The 22642-nt window shown below is 35.3% G+C and overlaps 1 protein-coding gene across 1 annotated transcript in view; it reads right to left on the bottom strand.

Moving 5' to 3' along the window:
* Positions 1-22642, bottom strand: part of ADGRV1 (adhesion G protein-coupled receptor V1) — a 290567-nt gene that overhangs the window by 261762 nt on the left and 6163 nt on the right. The window contains exons 4-10 of the mRNA XM_038170880.2: positions 11415-11599; positions 8534-8683; positions 7340-7435; positions 6096-6200; positions 4586-4699; positions 1604-2169; positions 148-418 (exon numbers count right to left, since the gene is read on the bottom strand). Of these exons, the coding sequence (XP_038026808.2) occupies positions 148-418; positions 1604-2169; positions 4586-4699; positions 6096-6200; positions 7340-7435; positions 8534-8683; positions 11415-11599 (1487 nt within the window). The remainder of the gene's footprint in view (positions 1-147; positions 419-1603; positions 2170-4585; positions 4700-6095; positions 6201-7339; positions 7436-8533; positions 8684-11414; positions 11600-22642) is intronic.

The raw sequence follows: 22642 nt of genomic DNA, 5'->3' as shown, positions 1-22642 counted from the left end.
TTCAGATGTGGCTCCTTATACTTAGAATACATCAGCTTGCTTCACTTAAATTCAAGGGCAATTACTTCAGTTTAGCCAATCGAACATAACTAGTGAAGTCCCTAATTATTATAACCTCCTCAAAACAAGTTCTGAAATCAAACTTACCTCAGATGGTTCGCTGACTTCTGCGCCTCCCTGTATAGTATGAGCTAAGAGCTTCAGAAGATAGGGCTCTGCTTCTTCTGGTATGTTATCATCAATAATGGTCAGAGACAGCGTGACCAGCATCTGTCCTTGATCAAAATGTATCTCCCCTCTCTCTGGAACAAGGTCCGCAGTCACAGGTGAGGGATCACTGCTATTCCGAGTTATGACCCAGGTCACAGAAACATTTCCATGTGTTCCACCATTTCTTACAATTGTGATCCCTTCAAACCTATGGTTTTGAGTGAAAACAGAAATCTGTAACATGCAATTATAATTAATATTGGTTTACTTAGTTATTTGTTCCCTGGAAGATTTATACTGACTTCAGTGGAATCAATATTAACTGCTGCTACTGACACCTGAGTCAGGACTTAAAATTTGTGAAATCATACCACACAAGTAGAATTTTCTCAGGTTGCTTATTCATGAGATACAAAGACATTATAATATATCTAAAGACGTTAGTCAGAATTTATTTTGTTTACAGTAAGAAAGATACTATGAAGAGGAAACTTGGCATGTTTACATTTTTTCTCAGGAAAGATATTAAATTTCAGAAACCTTTTTCTCAACTAAATTTCTACACTGTTTTATGGACTGTATCAAAATATAATTGTCAGGTGTGAGTGATTAAATAATGATTTTATTTAACATAAAGTGACTCAGCTATTTGCCTATGTACTGAAATACAATTTATCAATCTTTGTGACTATGGAAATGTCATGTTTCCTGTATCTGTGTATAAGAAAAAAAAAAAAGTGAATATTGAAGTGCTAGGCTCTACATACTAGAAATTGTTCGTAAAATCATAGGTTGATACATTACCTCTTTCTCTGGGGATGAACCACCATCACTAGCTAGCAGTGGACATTTTTAGTGAAACTGGAAATATTGTATAGATATCAGTCCTGCCTGTAAAGATTTGTGTGGAGATTTGTTTTTAATTTATCTGTAAAATTACACATATTTAACTTATTTGGAAGTCTATGGGTATTCAGTACTTCACAGGAGACACTCACCACCATTTTTTAACCAGAGACTGACTAATATACAGTATAGATTTACTGGGAAAGAAAGCCTGAAATATATTTTCCACTTGTATGAACGGGTGTGTGGCAGCATCACAACTTCACTGATCCATCTTTTAGATTACAGGTTTTTCAGTATTTTGATGATGTCATTAAATATTTAGAGTTCTTATATATAGTTCATAAATATTAAAATACGTTTGCATAATTAGACATTTTCTCCCTTGAAAATTATATATAGTTTATAATAATTACACAGTAGGTGATTTCTATATTAATTTTTCATTAGTGATTTTATAATTACTGTCAGTGAAATCCTAAGAATGCTTTACAGTGCCAAATAAATCCCTTAACATGTCGAGATAATGTTTGAAGATCTGCAGTACCTTGAAATTTGGTCTTCATCAATGATAACAGTTTGAGCAAACAGGATACTGTTGATTGAAAGCACTCCGTAGGGTTTATCATTTGGTTGGATGGTGACGTGAACAACAGATGGATTAACCAAAACAGCATCTCCCTGTAACGTGTCCTTTAGGAGCATAATTTGGAAAGTCTCAGCAATTTCTGGTATGGCATCGTCAAGGATCTTGAATTTCATATATACTTCATGAACTAGAGGTGGGAAGACAATAGTTGTGTTTGGCTGAAGATCCAGGAAGTCTAAATTGAGCTGTGCATGTGCTGTTGAATTCCCAGTTATGATGGTGTAACTGACAGAGACTTCACATTCATCAGGTCCAATTAATTTTCCGCTGTCATCCTTACCACGAACCACTTGAACTGTGAGCACATCAACTTCCTCAGGCACCATGTAAGTGCTCTGAGCAAATCTCACAGGGCTGTCATTTTTCTTAATATTAATCTGAACTGAATTCCTTGTGGTGTTGATTTCAGCCCCTCCCTCCACATTCATGAGATGAACAACAAACAATTCATCATTTTCAGGTATCTGGAAAAATAATAGTAGCAACAGGGTGTAAGTCCCATTTCAAATATATGCAGAACACTTACTTAGAAATATGTTTCATATATTTAGCAAAAAAGGGAACAATATAAACATTACAACCTTTTTCATATTAATATAAACAGGCAAAAAGAAACTCGCTTGCAACTTTGAAAATCCTTTCTCAAAACTGAATGTTTCCGTTTTCTAAGACATACTTCTATGCTATGGAAATATGAAAATGTGGGAAAAGAGAAATATCTTTCTGTATCTTTCCAACTAGAAAGTGTGAGGAGATCCAAACTCAACTTGTGGAAGTTACTCTGCTTGGAAACAAGTGTTCCTGCCAGTTATTTAGTCTGACATCTTGATTTGCTGATGTTAACACAGTTTTACATCTGTGCATGCCTGAAAGAACAGAGGAACAACATAAGAACACAACCTACCTTGGTCCTTTTGTTACTTGCTGCTGAGAGAAATTCCACATCAAAATTGCTTATGTGTTACTAATGGCATTGCTTTGTTATAAGGCTGATGAATCCTTTCCATGTAGTTCTGTTTACTGAGCAAAAAAAGTTCAGAATTCCCTGTGGTCCAGTATTTCTTCTCTTTGACACTCATTTGTTAATTGGCCACCCTTAGATCCTGTTTCAGGGCAAAAAGGGTATGCATGCAGCTGTCCTTGTAGCTGAGGCCAATTTTGTCCTTTGTTTGACTTGCGGCACTTAAACTTGCATAATATTTTTGACTGATGCAGGTTGTGTTTTTTTTCCAACATGAGATTTGCAAGTTCTTGGTCACCTCTCTCCTACACTGCTATTTCCTATTTTATCTTATTAAAATTGATGTTAACTTAGCTTGTTTTAGTTCACTAGTTCATATACTGTGTTCAAATACTAGTTCATATTTGCACTACAAAAATACGCATTTGACAGTCAGAATGTACATGCCATTTTAGTTGCAGATAAAATCTTAGTATCCTACATAAATAAGGCATTGTGGAGCTTTCAATTGCATCATGATTGACCGATAAATACATGAGTCAAACTTCAAATATAATAGTATAAATGATTTCCAGTGCTGCCTTGCCGCTTTAATTTTCTCTTAAACAAAGTTGCCATTCTACTCAAAAAGGAAATGTGCACAGGAAAAGTACTATAAATGCAGAGCTGTGAAAATCAGAACTGCAGTCCCCTACCTTCTGTAAGGCTGCCCAATTCTGAAAAACACTTGTTTCATTGGTTTCCCTAACTCAGATCCTAAAAGCTCAAATTCAGTTCTGACAGTAATGCTGGAGTCTTGTGAACTCCATCATTATCATCATCAATAAAGGTTTTTGTGCAAAATTCATCTTTCACAAACACTTGTGAAAGACTTTCACAGAGTGGGAAGATTGACTAGACATATCAAATACAGATCAAGTTTTTAGAAGTTTGAGGGCATTTGTCAGAATAAAAATAAATAAAATCACATCCTCTCAAGAGAAAAGACACTAACAATTTATTTCTGTGTGGAAGTCACTGAAATATTACATTGAATTAGAAAGAGATGTTTCCACACTTCAGCACCCCAGGTTGGCACAGCTTCTTAACACTAGAGTATCAGTAGAAATGTGGAAGGACATTTTTTATAATTAACAGTAAAAAGGAAACAAGCCGCTTTACAGTTCTGTGCTCACTTCTGAAACGGACACATTTCACCATTATTTTTTTCTTATGAATTTCTCATTAAGTTGTTTTGTATTGTATTATTTTGATGTCCCTGTTTTCCCTCTTAAGCTCATCATAAAGGAGAAGAAAGACACAAAAGAGAAGTGTGGGTATGAAAAAAGGAAAATCACAAGTTGCAAATTAGAAGAATGTTTTCTTTACTCAGAGAAAAAAAAGAAAGCCTTACAACCTATGAGTTGTTATGTGGTTTTTGTTTGTTTGTTTGTTTGTTTTTTAATTGGCCAATCTGAAAACAGAAAAATGTTTATTATCACCTAGTATTCATGCTTTTCACAAGATTGCATGTTTGTTTCAGGAATCTTATTTATTCTTAGAAGGATTTTTTCAAATATGTTTCTACCCTAAACATATCTGAAAACAAACAAACAAAAAACTATAAATCTTTTTCAATCTGTCTTTTCCCTGTGAATATTCAATCTGTAGTATTCTTTCTTTAGTGACAAAGATAACGTGTCTCCTCAGCCAGGACATGCTCATAAACTAAAAATATTCACTGATGAGAACTAAAGATGGAGCATTAGAAAGAGCAAAAATAATAGACCAGAGAGCCAAAATTTAACATCACTTCATCAAATAAAACTGCTTTCAACCTTATTTAAGCCAAGGCTTTTTGTAACTTATTACTCTAAGTCTTTCCAGAGCTGCAGTTAACCTTCTACATATCAAAGCCTAAGATAAAGCCTTGTTCCTACCTGATCATCAAGCACTGTTAAATTATAAATCAGCATTGATCTCCCAGGTGTGAATGTAATATTTCCCTTAGCTGGACTAAGGTCTTCTTCAGCTGGGTTTGGACCATCTTTTATCTGCAAAGAATTGATTTGTCTGATAAGAAGTATATAAATCTGGAATACAAATCCAGTGCAAGTACAATAACCAATATGCAGTGTGACTTGCATAACAAATGACTATCTGTTCAGCCATCTCCAACTTACAAACATGAACATTCAGTTGTAAAAATCTGCTCTTTTCTGGCAGACAGTGTAAGTCAGAACAACCACTCCGAAGAAATTCTGTATTTCCAGAATAAGAGGAAGAAAACTACTTCCATATGGGCGTATGGGGGCTCTTTGTTATTTTTCTGATGCATAACTGACCCTTTCATATTACAGAAAGGATATTTGTGCAAATTCAGTTTGTATCAATAGTATTTCATAATAAATTCCAAGACAAAGTAATAGTACTTACTGGTTTTGTGTCCCTTCGATCTTCACTTGTGATATTAAAGATACTAAATTTAGCAGTGAAACTCAAAATACTACAAATCCTCTTAAAGGTCATATGGGATATTTTGTTTTGAGAACATTTTGTAAATTATTTTTCAACATACATATATAATGCTGTGAGATAGACCTAATTAATTGTCCAGATAAAATTTACTGTACCTTAGAACAAACACATTTGCAAAAAAAAAAAAAAGGAAAATGCACAGAGAACCATATTCAGTACTTTAACTATTCATGCTACATTTAGTGTTAATAAAATCCAGTGCAAAGCTTTTCTGGTTTTGACATTAAAGCTTTGAGGTCTAATAAGGGCCTTACCCTTACTTACCAGGCAACTAGTACAAAAATATCTATAAGAAAGATTTTATATATAATTTTAAAGTAAATAATAGAATCTGAACTACATAAGAAAAAGTAATCAACGAAGGCAGTAATTGCATCACATTCAAATCACATACGTGAATAACAGGATAAGTATTCACCATGATTAATTATTTTGAAAGCTTTAGTTACAGGGAATTCAAGATAGAGATCAAGACACAGATGATTATAGATACAGAAATTCACCAAATCCTGAGCACTCACAGTTGAAAGTTGGGATAATCATTAAAGACTCACTTGAATATTTGTATGTAAAATAAATAAATTCTTTTTTAAATTTAGATAAGACATTTCTTATATACTTAATATGCATTATTTTCTAGTAATACATACTGATGTTGCCTCACATACCTCTCTAAATGACAGAAAATACTTGGTTTTCTCTAGTACCTCTTAAACAGTCAATTAAACAGTCAGATAATTACAGTATTTTCTATATGACAGTTAATATGAATCCATTTTATGAAACAGATCTACCTGTCTATGTAGGTATTTTGTCCTTCTTCCTCTTTTGCAAACACTTCAATAAATTATGATTACAGCCTCTCAGTTTAATCCAGCAGACTACGGTATGAAGTCTTTTGGATAAACTCACCTCAAAAGTTATGATGACCGTCCCATAGGTTCCCCTCTCTCTAATTAGAATGAGCGGTACAAATTCATTTCTGCCCCTGGGCTCATTCACTGTGATTAAGGCAGACTAATGAGGAAGAAAAGGAACAGACAATCAGACACAGATCAAATATCACAGCAGAATGAAGAAACTGTTACCATAGAAATACCAAACTCCCACAGACAAGTTAATCCAATCTGCAAACCAGTCCACCGATGGCATAAATTTCCTAGCAACCAATTAGTTCAGCTAATAAAAACCTTGAAAGATTTCAGATAAAAAATTATCACGTAATGCAATTTGTGTGGGTTTTGTTGTTGTTGTTTGTTTGTTTATTTCTGTAAATGAACATAGTCAACATACACAAAGCCCTGGCATATTATCACTGGTATTTTTAGGAGCTCCTACACCCATTAAAAATAGGTTTTCACCATCATGAAGTCATTTATTAGATAGATAGCTATAAATGTACTCAGGACAATCATTTAGGTCATTGGTCACTTTTTTAGACTATTGTAGGAGACAGATTTTGAAGATATCCACTAATCCCTGGAGCAGCTTGGCTTAGTACTGTGGCTCTAAAATTTTCTTATGTTCTTACGTTTTTTCAGGGAAGTCCTAAACAAAATTATATTGTCAGAATGCTGTCAATAAGGCATAGCTACTCGTTCTACTAATACAACCTCTGTATTATTGCAAATAGCATCTGCTAGAGTAACAACAGCATCTTATCCCAGAGGGTGTTATAAAATGCATATATTATTACAATGTTCCCTCAGCTTGTCAGTCAAGTATAATAAGGCTCGCTACTGATGGTAAAATGTATATATTCTCAAAATTTTCAAATCACATTTTTCACCTTTAACTTTCCTAGGGTATTATTCCTCAGTTTCTTCCCTACTATATTTAGATCTTGACTTATACATGAGGGGCAGTGAGACTGAACAACTTTAAGTAAGTTTTATCTTTAAGATGAGCAACATTGATACCCATCCAAGTGCGAGGCTCTCAGGCTATTTCTCAATACCTAAAAGCATACAGTAGTATTAAAGCTGTATATATGCATGAATTACATACGTATGTATGAATTACCTCTAGAGACATTTTAAAATATGTAACTCAGAATCAGTTTTCAAGGGATTCAGTTGAATAACTAACCAGCATCTTTGAAAATTTCACCTTTATGCTTTCTAAAATTTTCATATATAACATATAAAAAGCCATACCATGTTAAAAGAAATTATTCCAAAGGCATTGTCATTTGATAAGATTGTTACAGTGACAGACTTGGGTGAGCCAAGCTTCATCTTTGCAGATGGTTTCTAAAATTAACAAAACAAGATAAGATATTAAATATGGTAAATATAGGCAAAAATAAAAACATCTTGATTTTACTGTTTTAAATATTATTCTCTGAAAACTGTATGTCTTTTTATTAAATATTACAGTAAAATTTATTTAAAGCAACAGAATGCAGCAAAATAATTCTTCCTCATTTAGGAAGTATATTCTATACGGTCAACAGCAAAGTGCGTGAAACAAACCTTTCAAATGATTACTTGCAGTTTGGCAATCTATTAGGAATAGGGAACCAGGTTTGAAGCATGAAGCATGTAGTTCTGCCAAGAACTCAAAAATTATTCTTTTTTTTTTTTTTTTTTTTTCTAGCACTTGTATAAAACTGAAACTTTGAAGCTATTGTGTGAACTGAGTTATCAACTAAAGGAAACATTATTTACAGTGTTGTAAAAATGAGCTACTACATTTACATGTCAAAAGAAGGAAAAATATAGACTTCTACATTCACTGCCAACATTTCCTGAAATGTATAAAAAGCATGATTTTTTTATTTACAGAACTGATTTCAAAATTAGTCATGAACTGCTACCTTAAAAATATATATAAAATAATTTTTTTGTGGGCTCCTCATAGAATGAATCCCATGAGATGGACCCATACGCACAGATTTATCAATGTGTTTTTTAAAAATTGGTTTTTCAAAGGGAGGGTCTTGTTTACCCTCTGCAGGACTGGAAATCATTCTGCTTTTTTTGCTACTTCTACCCTTTCTTGTAGGTGCAGTGTGTAGGAAAACAGGAAAGGCTGACCTTTCACAGTCTAATGCCTTGGCACTCTAGCATAATGCCTTCAGATACCCACAGCTGAATGCAGTGCTTGCTGAAGTTTCAGAATATGTCTATACTGCACAGCAACATCACATAGACTCCCACAGGAACAACAAAACTTTCTTAAAAGGAGCAATAAGAACCATCCTGGCTAGTCTCCAAATTTTAGTTCCTACCTATTAATACTCAGACCCACAAGCATGACTGCACAGAGTTCTACAGAATACCATTCATTTCTGTCAGATTACATAGCATTTTCTGGGCAAAGGGATAAACTGAATAACTTAGACTTACTGGTAATGTCAAGTAAAAGGTGAATGTCTCGTCAGCCTCCGGAAGGTCGTCATCACAGACAGATATATACACTGTTCGGTTTGTTTCTGTATCAGGTATAAATGCAGCTGCGTATGTGTCAAAAAAGTCTCCTGTATCTTCTCCATAAAGCTACAATAAATACACAAGTGAGTGACATCTTCTTCACCTACAATCTTCTTTAATATTATTCTGGACTAATTATATGGATTTCATGCATTTTTCTATGCACATGATTCCTCCCACTGTTTACCCTGCTATTATATAGTTTATTTATAGACAGAAAGTACAAATAATAGCCTCTTGTATCCATGCTAAGTAACCAGAAATTACAACACTTTATTCAGAACCACTTATGATGTCCTTCCTTAAAACTGGTTATCTTTCAGTTAATGTACCATATGACCAGTTTTTAATTAAAAGATTGTTCTGAGCACAGAACTGCATACCATGTATTAACTCACCTGAATTACACTTACCCTAAAATGAGACTGTCCTCTGCCTTCCTCTCTCACTCTAGGGACTAGAATGAGTTTAGTTTAACCTAGATTAATGTTTAGATTGCCAAAGATGGGCAAGCTGAATTTTAAAATGTAAAGCTCTGCTTTCACATCATTCAACAAAGCACCAAATCAAATATTAAGTAAAGTGCTTATAGGACGGATTGCAGAGCCAGTGGTGTCAAGACTGGCAAAATCTGTAGGCTAATTTAACAGTTTGAAGCTGAGATTAAATGGCCTAGTCCTGGCATTTACCTGTTTTTGCAAGATTTTCTTGACTGTGACCTGATGAACTGTCAAATTCTCCAATGCATTCAGTACGTCATTTCAAAAACATCCCTATGGCTGCTACACCTTAAACTACCACCCTTATAGGCATTGACAGTTTGCACAGACCACTGTGAAAAAAAAGCTATTCTTTTTTTGAGAATAATGAAATTAGAATTTCAATGAAGAGGCAACAAAGTATAGTTGATATTTTTGTGTCTGTCACCTCTCATCGGACATTTTGGCAACTGTATTTTTTAAGTATCTGAACCAACACTAGACCTACCAAAAGACTTTTACGAAAATGGATTGTATTTTTTTTTCTAAAGGATATCAGGTCTAATACAAAAACTAAGTTACTCTGTTTGTTATGCCAACATATAACACTACTTTCAAACTAAAATCACATTTTCTCAAGGTTTCCTCCTTAGACATTAATAAACTCTTAAATCCCTGCAGATCAATTTCTATTCATTGTGATTTTTAAGATATGTATTTTGAGAATAAACTATCACTGTATAGATACTCAGTTTCTTTTGCCTACCCACTGAAACGAATCATAAGCAGTTTATCTCTGCTACTCTGCTGTGTTGCCCTTATTCACACCCAATAACATCTTACTCCATACACATACAGTTTAACACACTCTGAAGGGTTTAATCACTTAAATGGAGTATAATTGAAATCATGGTTATTAACAGCTAAAAGATAAAATCAGTGATGTAAAAATAGTAACTGACCTCTCAAAGAAAGGACTCAAAAAGTGGAGTAGCTATTAAAATCCTAAAATCACAGAATAACAGAATAGTTTGGGTTGGAAGGGACCTTAAAACCAATCCCCCTGCCATGGGCAGGGACACCTCCCAGCAGCCCTGGCTGCCCCCAGCCCCATCCAGCCTGGCCTTGGGCACTGCCAGGGATGGGGCAGCTGCAGCTCCTCTGGGCAGCCTGGGCCTGGGCTTCACCACCCTCTGAGGGAAGAATTTCCTTCTTACATCTAATCTACACCTACTCTCTTTCAGTTTAAAGTCATTCTGCCTTGTCCTATCCCTACACCCCCTGACATGGAGTCCCTCCCCAGCTTTCCTGCAGCCCCCTTTAGGCACTGGCAGGCTGCTGGGAGGTCTCCCCGGGACCTTCTCCTCTCCAGGCTGAACAACCCCAGCTCACTCAGCCTGTCTCCATGGGAAAAGGTTCTGCACTGCAGGTTCTAGAGTAATCTTGAAAATAAGAAGTCATTACACAGATGCATTTTCATTATGAATGCACAGCTAGCATCAAAACCAAACTTTGTCCTGAGCCGCTTGAAATGGCTCCTTCAAGAAATGTTTAAACCATTGTATTGACACCACTGACACTGACAAAAGGAATTTGCTCAGTTACAGAAACTGGGTTTGGCTTATCCAACCCATAGAATCATGGAATATCCTGAGTTGGAAGGGGGCCACAAGGATCACCAAGCCCAACTCCTGGCTTCACACAGGAACACCCAAAAACTCGACCATGTGTCTGAGCATTGTCCAAACACTTGTTGAACTCCATCAGGCTCAGTGCCATGACCACTGCCCTGGGCAGCCTGTCCCAGTGCCCGACCACCTCTGGGTGCAGAGCCTTTCCCTCACACCCAGCCTGACCCTCCCCTGTCCCAGCTCCATGCTGTCCCCTCGGGTCCTGTCGCTGTCCCCAGAGAGCAGAGCTCAGCGCCTGCCCCTCCGCTCCCCTCGTGAGGGAGCTGCAGGCCTCCATGAGGCCTGCCCTCAGCCTGCTCTGCTCGGGGCTGAGCAAACCCAGGGACCTCAGCCTCTCCTCATACGTCTTGCCTTCAAGACCCTTCAACATCTTTGTTGACCTCCTTCAGATGCTCTCTAAGAGCATCGTGGCCTTTGTATTTCGTAGCACCCAAATCTGCACATAGTGCTCATGGTGAGGCTGCACCAGTGCAGCGCAGAGCGGGACAATCCCTTCCCTCGAACTGAAGCACTGTCCCAGCGAAGTATCACATTCCTTTTTGTTGTCTTGGTACAAGCATAAGCAACATTCAAAGCTTCAAAAATACATTAATATTTAGTGACGATACAACTGGCATGGTTTCTTACCGACACAATTGCTGTGACGTTAGCAGGCTTCCCTGTTCTCTCGATTACAAGGCGTATAACAGTTGTACTTGTTTCATTAACTACAAATTCTGTTTGTCCACTGAACTTCACTTCTGTTTCTCCAGATGTGAAATGAATGAGTAGCAATAAAAGCAAATAAACTAATAAAGAATCAGAGGGCATCCCTATAGAGAAGAAGAAGAAAAAAAATGAATAATTAAAAATATACTGTGTATCTAAAACATGTAAAACAACCTCTGTTGGCCTTACCAATGCAGTCAACCTTTCTGGAAATGCTTCTGCAAATCCTTCAAACACTGTGATTTTCTTGTAAACTTCAGAAATGAGACAAAAACAAGCACAGGTCTCAGCCACAATCAAGTTAGACAGCATAATTATCTTCTGGATTCAATTCTGTTTTCATAATTTTAATCTAATGATATTCTAAAAAATCTATATCAATGTTTTCCAAATGGAGGAATAAGTAGCTTTTAAGGAAAAATAAATAAATAATAATAAAAATATATATATATATATATATTTAAAGAAAATCCATGACTGTTTTCATATCTAACCAACCAAAAATAACTTGAGGGTTTACAGTTCAATACTTCTTGTATTTTTTTTTTCCTTTTAATCTCTTTGATTCTCTTTAGAAATATAAATGAACTTGCATGAAAGGTGAAGACCTGGATGTTTGCAGTCATCTCATAGACCATTTTTGACATTTTACGGACCATGAAATGTTCTTAAACATTTGCATATTTACATGAGGTTCTTTTGACTGCTTATCTCATGATTCTTTCACATTCTCCTGTCATACAGAATTGCTGTGGCACATTTTACTGTGGTCATAACCTTTACACAGACAGATATTTATTTTTATTTGTTTATGCACAATGTCTGGTTTTCTTTTCTCTTAATATAAGACAACTTACACTAAGGTGGTTTATCTTTCTTACGTCATAGATCAGTTACATGATGTAACACATATTTTTAAGTTCCAGTGAGGTCATCGAGTATTGATACTCTTAAAGATGCATTTTTAAGAGGCTTTGGCACAACAAACTGGAAACAGATGCTATGTTATGCAGAAGCTCATATTGTGTACAGTGGGGATCAGAACTAAGCACTTGGATGTGGAATGGAGAAAATTTCTGCCATGAGATTCTGAGCAATTAATGAACAAACCAAGAGAACATTAAGACCAGAAAGTACTATGGCATGGATCTTTAATAGAACCAGTTCTTTCAGCACGTTTCTTTTAACTTGCAGTCACAATTTTATAATTTTAATTTTAAATCTCTGTACAAAAGATACAAATAATATCTGTGTGATTACATTTAAATAAATTGTCACTTTGCATAAAATTATGCTTACAAGTACTGTGTTTTTCAGGTTAATCTGTCAATGTCAATTGGATGGATTGTACAGAAAATACTGCATATCAATTATATTTAAGCAAAGCTGTGTTAGCAAGAACTCATTACTTGTACAGTACTTGTTACAGTTAATGAAAGTGCAGTCAGAAATGGTCAGAAGATTTTTTAAATTTATGAAAATTTCTGAAAATTACTGAAACATATTTTTTAAAGTGTATGTCAAATTCATAATCAGAAAACACTTCAGATCCAGTATGGATTTTAAGTCTTATATGTATGCACTCAGATAACATTTATCTTCTACTGAACAGAGAATAAACTAGTTATCAGACAACTAAAATTATCAAAGCTTCAGAAACAATTCAGGACTTTCTTTCTTCTTACAATAAAGTCTGTCTGGATAAGGGTTAATTTTACACTGTGGGGATTCAAAAATCTGCTTTCAGACAATTAAAGAATAGACGACATAAGTTGCAAATACAGACAAGAGCACTAACAGTGTCTCTCAGAATTCTTATGAGATTGGTGGGATGACAATATCAGCTGACTTTAATTACTTGCAATAAAATGTTCACCTAGCTCCACTGAACATCACCGAGGGAGTAGGTTAGCAATGAAACTCAGTGCAAAAAATCAGAGCCAACCATTGAAAAAATTTACAATGTACTTAAAAAGTGTTTCATTATTTCCATCAAGAAAGTCACACAGTAAAATAATTTTGCTGCAGAACTTCACACTGCTACAAACTGAACTTTTATTACTGTGAACATGGTCATTCAAGATCTCTCTGCTTTTTATTAAGAAGTAAATGCATAACAGACTTCCAGGAACAAAGTTTTTCCTACACGGTGATCTCTGTGGTGATGTTAGTGCAAAAAAAGATTACCATGAGAAGCAAAGATGAAAAATACATTACAATAAAAATCAGGACTTAAAATCCTCCACATTTCAAAAGCAGACTCTATTAATCTGCAAGATTTTTTTTTTATTATTATTATTTTTTTAATGTGGAACTGTTCAGAAAAATACAAGCTTTCAAGCCTGAAAGTGAACAGTTGCGTAACCTTTGTAAACTCCTAGACAATTACACTGTCTGCAAATGCAGGCATCATCCATACTAAACTGAGGAATTTGTTGACCTTTTAGCTTCAGCTGTTACCTTGTCATAGACTTCGCAAATATCTTCCCACGGTACATGCTTCTAGTAAGTAATACTGAAAACATGATCCTTCAGGGCAAGATTACGAAGTTTAGGATTACTTGAATTCTATTACTTCTACTAGAGAGCATTCTAAAACTATAGGATTACTCCTGTGGAACAAGAGAGGTTTCACAATCATACCATCAATTATTTAGTTGGTGCGTATTCTTCCTTGTTACATTATTTGTACTAAGATTTACCTTGCACAGCCTGCCAAAAGTAGTTTTTACTCTGCTGACATAAACTCAGCTTTGAAAATCGTTATTTAAAAAAAATATATATATATATATATGTAATATAGTAAATACAACATCAGACAAGATTTAGAGAATGCAGAACGAATTTATTCAAATAGCCAAAAAGATATTTTAGGTCACAGTATTTTATTTTATTAAATATCAACTCAATTTGTGTACTAAATTCCTGGTTTTGCTACACAAATTTGTATTGGAACATAATTTGTTCCATATTAACTGCAAAGCATAGAGCTCAGCAGAAGCCTTTGTAAAACCATGGATTAAAAAAAGACTCTTCCCCACCTTCCTCACCCCAGTATACTGCTGGTAATTTTGATTTTTTTTTCAAATGAAGCTGAAGCTGTAGTTCTTGTTCACTGCTCAGTTTTGGTAAACCATGCATTTGGAGGATCAGACAGACTGTCCTCTTTGATTCAGTTAAATTTCATTTTTTTTCAATCGAGGATATTCAGTCCAGCTATTAATAAGATTAATGAATCAAAGTCTTTTTTTTTTTAACAACAACTAGTAGTGGGATATCATACACCTCCAGAATATCTGCAAGTCTATGGACCAATTCTATTACTGTGTTACTGGTTACTAAAGCCATCCCAAATAACGATTTTACTCTCAGTTAAAAATAAAAAATAAAAATAAAAATAAAAAGCAAAAATATAAAGCAGTATTATGTAATGAGATCTGGATGATCTCTTTAATGGGCTTATAATAAAGGCACCTAGCATCAAAACCAAAGAAAGTAACTCTCAAACAAGTTACCTAGACATTCTATAGTATTAGAGAATTTTAAAAGTCTAAAAAGTACATTCTTCAAGATTATAATAAAAAGGCAAAGAAATCAAACTCAGTAATTGAGTAATGATCCCTAACCAATGTTTGCAATTTATAGCACTTTCTGAAGTGCAGTTATACTTCCCCTGACAAAGCAGACTCCTAGAATAGGACCCAGCATACACTGATTTAACACAGTAATTTCCACAGTAATGTCACAAATCATGTAAGCAATACCACTTCAATCTACTGTCCAGCTGGAGTTAAGGAGACGTAGGCTTGTGAAACTGCTGTTTCTCATAACTCATGAATCACCAAGATTAGCTTACTTTTTCCACTCAGTTTCTGGAACAAATATGGGATTAAGATGATAAACTTTATAAGGAGTGAGTGATCTTTTCAGCAGACTTATATAAAGAATGGGAAGACTTTTCTGTTGAGTTTTACACGGGCTTTCATGCTTAATAAATAAAAACCCTTTAGAAAGTGAGGATAACCTGGATGTTTTTAGTGAAAGATGAGGAAACCTATAAACCAGGGGCACATGCAGAGATGAAGAGAAGTAAAAGGTCTGCAAAAGACTCTAAATCTGAAAAGCAGTAAGTAGAGGATGCCAGATATGAATCAGAGAATGGCAAAAGAAAGGGGAGCTCGCTAACGAAGCAGACAGAAAGCCTGATTAAGTACCCTGTCCCTCAGACTTGCCACTGCTGCTTGGCAGAAGAAACAAGCAAGCATTCTGAGGCAGGACCTCTCCAGCTCAGCAGCCACGGCTTGATTACCACTGCTCATCCCTGCACTGCTCATTGTAGATTTCTAAAGTCCACCGATGTGGCACAGCACAGCAAGCGAAGTCTGGTGCACTTTTCACTGCCTGTCCTTGTCTACTCCCCGTGATTACAAATCCCCAGCCAAGTAGAACATTCAAAAACTGGCATGCCTGGTACTTTGCATTGAGTACAGCATTACCGCCATCAATGGTTGCCAGACAGAAGTCTATTCACAGCAGAGATGTCAGCACCCAGCAGCATCTTTGGTTGAATACAATGAGAGAGAAATACATGTGCTCTTTCATATGTAAAGAGGAGATTCTCTGTAGCACGCTGGAACAGAACAGAGCAAGAAGTTTCACAAGGTCATTGCTCTCCCTGCACCTGTTGCAGAAATATATTAAAAGCCTGCGTATTATCAACATTTCTATTTTTGTCAGTTTCAGAACCACTGAAACTTACAACAGTTTTGATGAAAAACCTGGGAAAGCAGGAGAGCTAGGCCAGATTTGATGGTCTAAAATTCTACTTTATGCATTGTTGTGATGCCACATTGACACAAAAATCTCAGACTGTTGATGTGGGATTTTTTTTCAACATTGCATCAATGTTCTCACAGTCCCCACATATCCAAAAGGAGACACAAACACTGTGCATGCAAAATCTAGCATTTGGATAGTGAACACTAACCAAGTGTTCACTTTTTTTTGTTTGTTTTGGATTTGTTTTTTGTTTGTTTCTTCATTTTTCTTTAGATGTGGGATAAGTCTCTCACTGTAACATGGACTAGAAAAGAGTGTTCCAAAACCACTATTTTGAACAAATATCTGTGTGTTTTTTGTTTGTTTGTTTGTTTTTTGTTTGTTTGTTATTTGTTTGTTTGTTTTGTGTTTTTTTTCTTCGTCTTCAACATGCTTCAAGGTGAATAAAGCACGACTATTACAGTAAGTAACAACAACTAATGCTTACTCTGCACCCCTTCTCACTCTGGTCTGCATGAACAGTTGCAGTGTTTCAGGCAAGAATCTGCTTCCATGATTCCCATGCATGTTATTTGGTGTCACTGACACTAATTCTCCAGAGTTTCCTGTCTTCTTCCTTACCATAAAGGCACTGTAGGTGTCTGCCCATCCTCTCCCTTTTTTTTTTACTAACATTGGAAAGTGATAGACAGAGAATAAATGCAGACTACAAGGTGCCCAAACCCCATGTAATCTTTCAAGGTCCTGAAGTTTTGGGGCTCAGCTGCTTGCTCACAAGTTGCTGCCATGACCATACCACAGCACAACCTCAAGTACTAAAAAGATGCATCTGCATCTGGGACACTGATATCAGATTCACCTGATCATTTGCTTTATAACAATTTCAGTATTTTTTTAATCAGAAATAATCTTATTATTGATGGCCAAATGTATCACCAGGAATGGTAATTATTGTACTGAAAATGGTAAACCTGCGCTCCAAGGCCATGACAGAGCCCTGATGAGAAATTCAAATCATCTCCTCTTGTTAATAGATGCCACCAGGAGGAAAAAAGAGTAATAGGCCCAGAGCACCTCTTGCAAGTTTTCTGGCAGTTGCTTCATTTTGCTTCCTCAGAAGAATTTGAATGGATCTAAACTACACATTTGAATGTTAGTTCTAAAGCACATAATAATTACTAGAGAACCCAGTTTTAACTCGTAAATGCTAAAGACTTTCTGAGGTAACCACTTGCTCCGCTTGTTCCCATTCAGAGCAGGGAATAAAAGACAAAACTAACAAGAAGCGCCGAATCCACTACTTCTGTGCAAACAGCACGCAGAGGGAACGCAATCCTGTTCTACAAACATGTGCTGTTACCTTATAATTTGCTGGTCTAACAGAGAACCAGACAATAATTTTGAATAGCTGTAGGAGTCAGATTATTTTAATCCAAAGTAATTCTGATGAAATGACACACAGTTATTAAGGTTACTTTATATTTAGAACACAAATCACAGCCTACTGAAAACAAACTTTGGCTGAAATCTGCTAATCAGAATGTTCAGAAAAACACCAGTAGGAAGCTGAATATACTCTAACTTGTACAGTTAATAAATAAATAATAATAAAAAAGTCCAGTAACACTGATTTCAGCTGCAGAACTTCAGATTTATTTTATGCAACTGAAGAGAATGTATTCACATCTAGCTCTAACTATATACCCTAACAAATCAATGTATTATTTTGGAATCATATTGTGATAGATATATATGTGTCATATATATATATACATTTATATTTATCCTATAGTATAAGTTTTATTTATCCTATAGTATAAGTTTAAGTAAAAGACAAATCAAAAAGCTTTCCGCTCCACCCCAGAAATTCTTTTCTAAACATGTAAAAACAGCAGAGATCCTTCACTAACAAAGATTATTTTACAAGGTTATCCAGGGTCTGGGTTTTTATCTGTGGAATTCTGTCCACAGCATAGTTTGAAACACTCTAAGTAAGCTCTCACTCTTGTTCTCAAATGGTTTCTTGAATGACGAACGCAAGCAGATGTAACACAATACAAAACAAAAAACTATGAAAGTGCTTAGCACTCCCAAATCACACTTATGTAGAAGGAACTGCACGACTGAGGCTGTCTCAGGATCAGGCTCGTGCATATATGGTACAAGAAATCCAGCTGAGAAAGGTCTGCAGGCTTCAGTGAGGAACAAGCTATTTATTCTACTTGAGTAAAGATCTTATAATTTCCATTTGTATCTCCACTTCAGAGGTTTTTCTCATGTCCTCAACACTTAACAAATTTTTAGAACTTGTGAGCCAAGGACAAAAACTACCACAGCGTCAAGTACCTAATACTTGTCCTGAATGAAGTACTGTGGCCTGAATGAATAGCATATATCAGAATAAGTAATTTGGGCATTCTGCAACCTGCTGGTCATTTTTCTCATACTGAGAACCAAAAATAGAATGGCCTGTTTTGTAACAGCGCTGCATGAATAATAATCTTGCAATAAAAAAATCCATAGGGTACAGAACAGTAAATTATAGCCTGACGGTGAGGATTAGATGGCATTATGTGAGATATACTGACAGAAGAATTATGGCTATCCACAGTGGATCCTGACAAGTTAATATGCATTTATGAGCCAAACAGTATTTAAATGGGTTGACTAATTATTAAAATAAATGTCTGAGTTATTCTTGACTTCATAAAATCTTATTACTAAATATGAAAACATTTATACTAAATTTAAGAAGTATATACAAACAAACTTCATTTCTACAGTTTACTATAATCATTTGTTATTAGATAGCAGCAGAGAATGTTGCTTTTATTACATATTTGTATTTTACAAAGTCCACCACAAAGACTTCTTTCTGTGTAAGTAAAAACGTATTTGTATCGTTTTCCAAAAGAATTGTAGCACGAGGCTCTCTCTCTAATCTATATTATGGATTAATCCCTTAAATATGGGCAATGCATTTTTAAATAAAACACATGGTAAAGTATTTGTGTGCTGAAGAGAACCCCTCAAGCAAAATTTGTTTGGGTTCAAAGACTTCTCACACTATCTTTCTCATGTATTGTGGTTCCCTTGGCTTTTCTAAACCTTTTAACCTATGTCACAATTTAATAATCACTATTTAATAATTATAATCATTCCCTTATTAACTGGGTATTTCTTTTCCTTGTTCTAAGGCACCCTGTAGCTCAAGACAAGGAAATCTCTTTGTTGATTAGTTATTTAAGACCAGCAACAATAACTATGCTGGAAAGAAAGGTGCTTTGAGAGGATTACACACAGCTAGTTCTCAACAGCACCAAGCGGAGAGCAGCAAATTACAAACCCAAGTACTTCATTGCATGTAACCAAATTGGCTGGTTGAAATGCTAATTGCCTTTCAGCAAAGCTAAAGACAGACAGGGGACCCTGTGCTTCACAGAATGACATGCATTTTTTATCCCACTTCTGCACCATTGTCTTGCTGAGAATTATTCAAAATCTATTCTTAAAGGTAGCTCTTTTCCTAACCTTTAAAAATGTGGGAAATTTCTAAAGCTCTAACCAATACTTCAGATCTGTTGGTCTGCCAAACCCATAACAGATGGCTGAATTAAGGCCACGTTAAATCCTTAATGAAGCAAAGCTTGGAACAACTCACAGCAGTAACATATTGGACAAGTCCATGATAAGTGACTGAGGAGAATAAAGTTTCTTTTGCTATCTAAAAATGAGACTTGGAATTATACTCTGAGAAAGCTGTATCAGATGCAAATGAGATAACCAAGCAAAAATCTCTTGGTGTATATATATACGTTAAAAATTCTCATGTTATTCTCAAGAAAAGTCTGTCTTCGACTTGTCTACAATTTACAACAAAAGCTGCAATGTTCACGGAAAGTATTTTCTCTGTTGCTTAATGTAGCCACCAAAATTTAGGCTGTTAGATAGGCCTGTTTAAATAAGTACAATTTTATCCTAAGAGTGACCTTAGTTTGGACTTACAAATTATCTTAGTAAAAGGAATTAAAACTAGCTTTTTTTTTTTTTTCAGAACTCCCTGTTTTCAAATTATTTCTACAGGTTGCCACAAATACTCATGTATACACTCAATCTTGAAAATGCTTATTCACACAACGTATTTTCCAGTGGGATTATTCACTCGAAGTGTGGCTTTGACAAGTGAGGCTTTGTAGAAATGGTATCATCTGTGATTCAATGGTACCTTTCGCAGTTAAAAAAGGAAGCAGCGGATCCTCCTGCAATAAGATAAATGAATGGCACATAACATCAATTCCTTCTATTCCTCCCGCCCTGTTCCTTCTGTCCTAAAAAACAGTATTATATTCCTTTTTGAAACACACAGAAAGAACTCTTGAACTTCTGGAACTATGACGGACGCCTACAATCTGCAGCCATGAGGTATTACATCACATCATGGTTGTATCCAACAATGGCTTATACCTAAATCCGCCGTTCCTGTAGAGCTGAAACGCAATCACAATTTACACAAATGAGTAAAACCAATCAATAGGATTACACCTGTAAAAATAGCTATGTATGTGATTATATCTTTGGAAGGTCAAGGCCTAATACTCCCTGAGAAAACAATTTCACCATGATCGTATTTTTTCTTGCCCACCTCCATATTTTAATTTCCTAGATAACAAGTTATAAATGGATCTAAAACCAAGAACAGGTTTGGAAGAGGCTGGCCAAAACGTAACGAAATAAAACAAAAAAAATCAGAGAGATGGGTTATCTAGCAATAAAATGAAGCTAAATCGCATCAGACATCCAATAATGCCAAGAGTTGGATACATAGGTTACTTCCCAAAACACCTGAGGCTAAAAAAGTCCAGATGTAGCTAAAACAAATGTTAATTCTTCCTCTTTTTCAAATGTTATGCTTCAAGTGTCATATACTTTTCCACTGAGTTTTCAAAGAAGAATTCTTAATTATATATTTTTTTTAAGCTTATAGGCCACTACTATGAAGTTCTCCTAAAAAAAATACAACAATTAATTATCACCTCATTTTTACCATGTTTTAATTCTGAACAACTATGGCAGTTATGCAACAACAAATCACTTTTTAGAGTTGATTTCTGACGATCAATATTTTTCACCCAAAGTGCCTTAAATTCTTTGTGTCTCATGACCGAGATCCTTACAGTTCTCTGTAGCCATATTTGTCTTCAGCGCTATACATTAAAGGTACGTGCTTTCGGGGCTTCTGCAACAGCTCAGTTTAAGTCATTGAAACACTCATGTGATAAATAAAATATATAGGTAAGTATTTGCAGACACAAACTCTCATTTTTTTTAATGGAAGGCCAAAGGCAAAATAAATAAACAAGTAAATGGAGGCCAAATGCCATGAATATTGGCGGTCTTAATAGCAAGGTATGTTTCTTTCTGAATCTTTTATTCAGATGAAGCTCAGAACAACTTCCAAGAGAAGAAATCCACTGTAGGTTTGGTTGTTATAAGGGTAAATCTTACTCACTAGGAACATCTTTAAACCTCATGCTGTATTGTTTTTCAGCCTTAAAAACTCTGGCAGCACAAATAAATTGTCCAGTCCAAGTTCTTACAAAAGCAAATGTAATTTTTCCCATTAATCACCATGTAAGCAGGACACAGACCATGATTACAAGCTAATAAGCATGTGCTCCCATTATTGGTGCTAATTATTTCACTTACTAGTTCACAAATTTGATAAATGCCATTGATTTTTTAAAGTAAAATTATTAAAACACAGAAGTACATGCTATAAATCAATAATAACATAAACATTAGTTATAATACTTAGTAATTAAAAATAGCACATCCTTGAAAAACGTTAGCTTTCATATTAACAACTATTTGGTCATTTCAATTCTGAACTTAATACTCTACAAGTGATTTTATTTCCTCAGGAATCTGGTTGCCCTTTTCACGTGGAAACGAATACATTTAGCAGGAGAGAGCTTGTTTTAGGCTTCAGGGACAGACAGACAGTTTTCTAAATATATCACATTCTGCCTTTAGTTATTAAACTGCCCTTACGGTAGATTCTCAAAATGCGTATTATTTAACTGAAAGACTCATTCTAGAAGATGGGTACAAAGCTAACAGTTAAAAATAAATACTAGGAAAAAAAAAAAAAAAAGAACGATTTTGGCTTCTATATAATGAGTAAGATTTTAAAAAATCACATGTTGTTTCACATCAGTATTTTAAAGCAATCATAGTCTCATGAAAAAACAATGAATGATGTTTGGCAGGCAGTTTTTTATCTTTCCTAGCCAAAGCGAATTATGCAATGTTTTAAATTGACTCAGCATATCAAAAGCTACAAGCAGATTAAACATTTCCAGTTGTTA

The sequence above is a fragment of the Anas platyrhynchos genome, chromosome Z (genome assembly GCF_047663525.1).
Source record: "Anas platyrhynchos isolate ZD024472 breed Pekin duck chromosome Z, IASCAAS_PekinDuck_T2T, whole genome shotgun sequence".
Classification (NCBI taxonomy): Eukaryota; Metazoa; Chordata; class Aves; order Anseriformes; family Anatidae; genus Anas; species Anas platyrhynchos.
The sequence above is the reverse complement of the archived record's forward strand: the minus strand, read 5'-3'. Positions and strand labels throughout refer to the sequence as shown.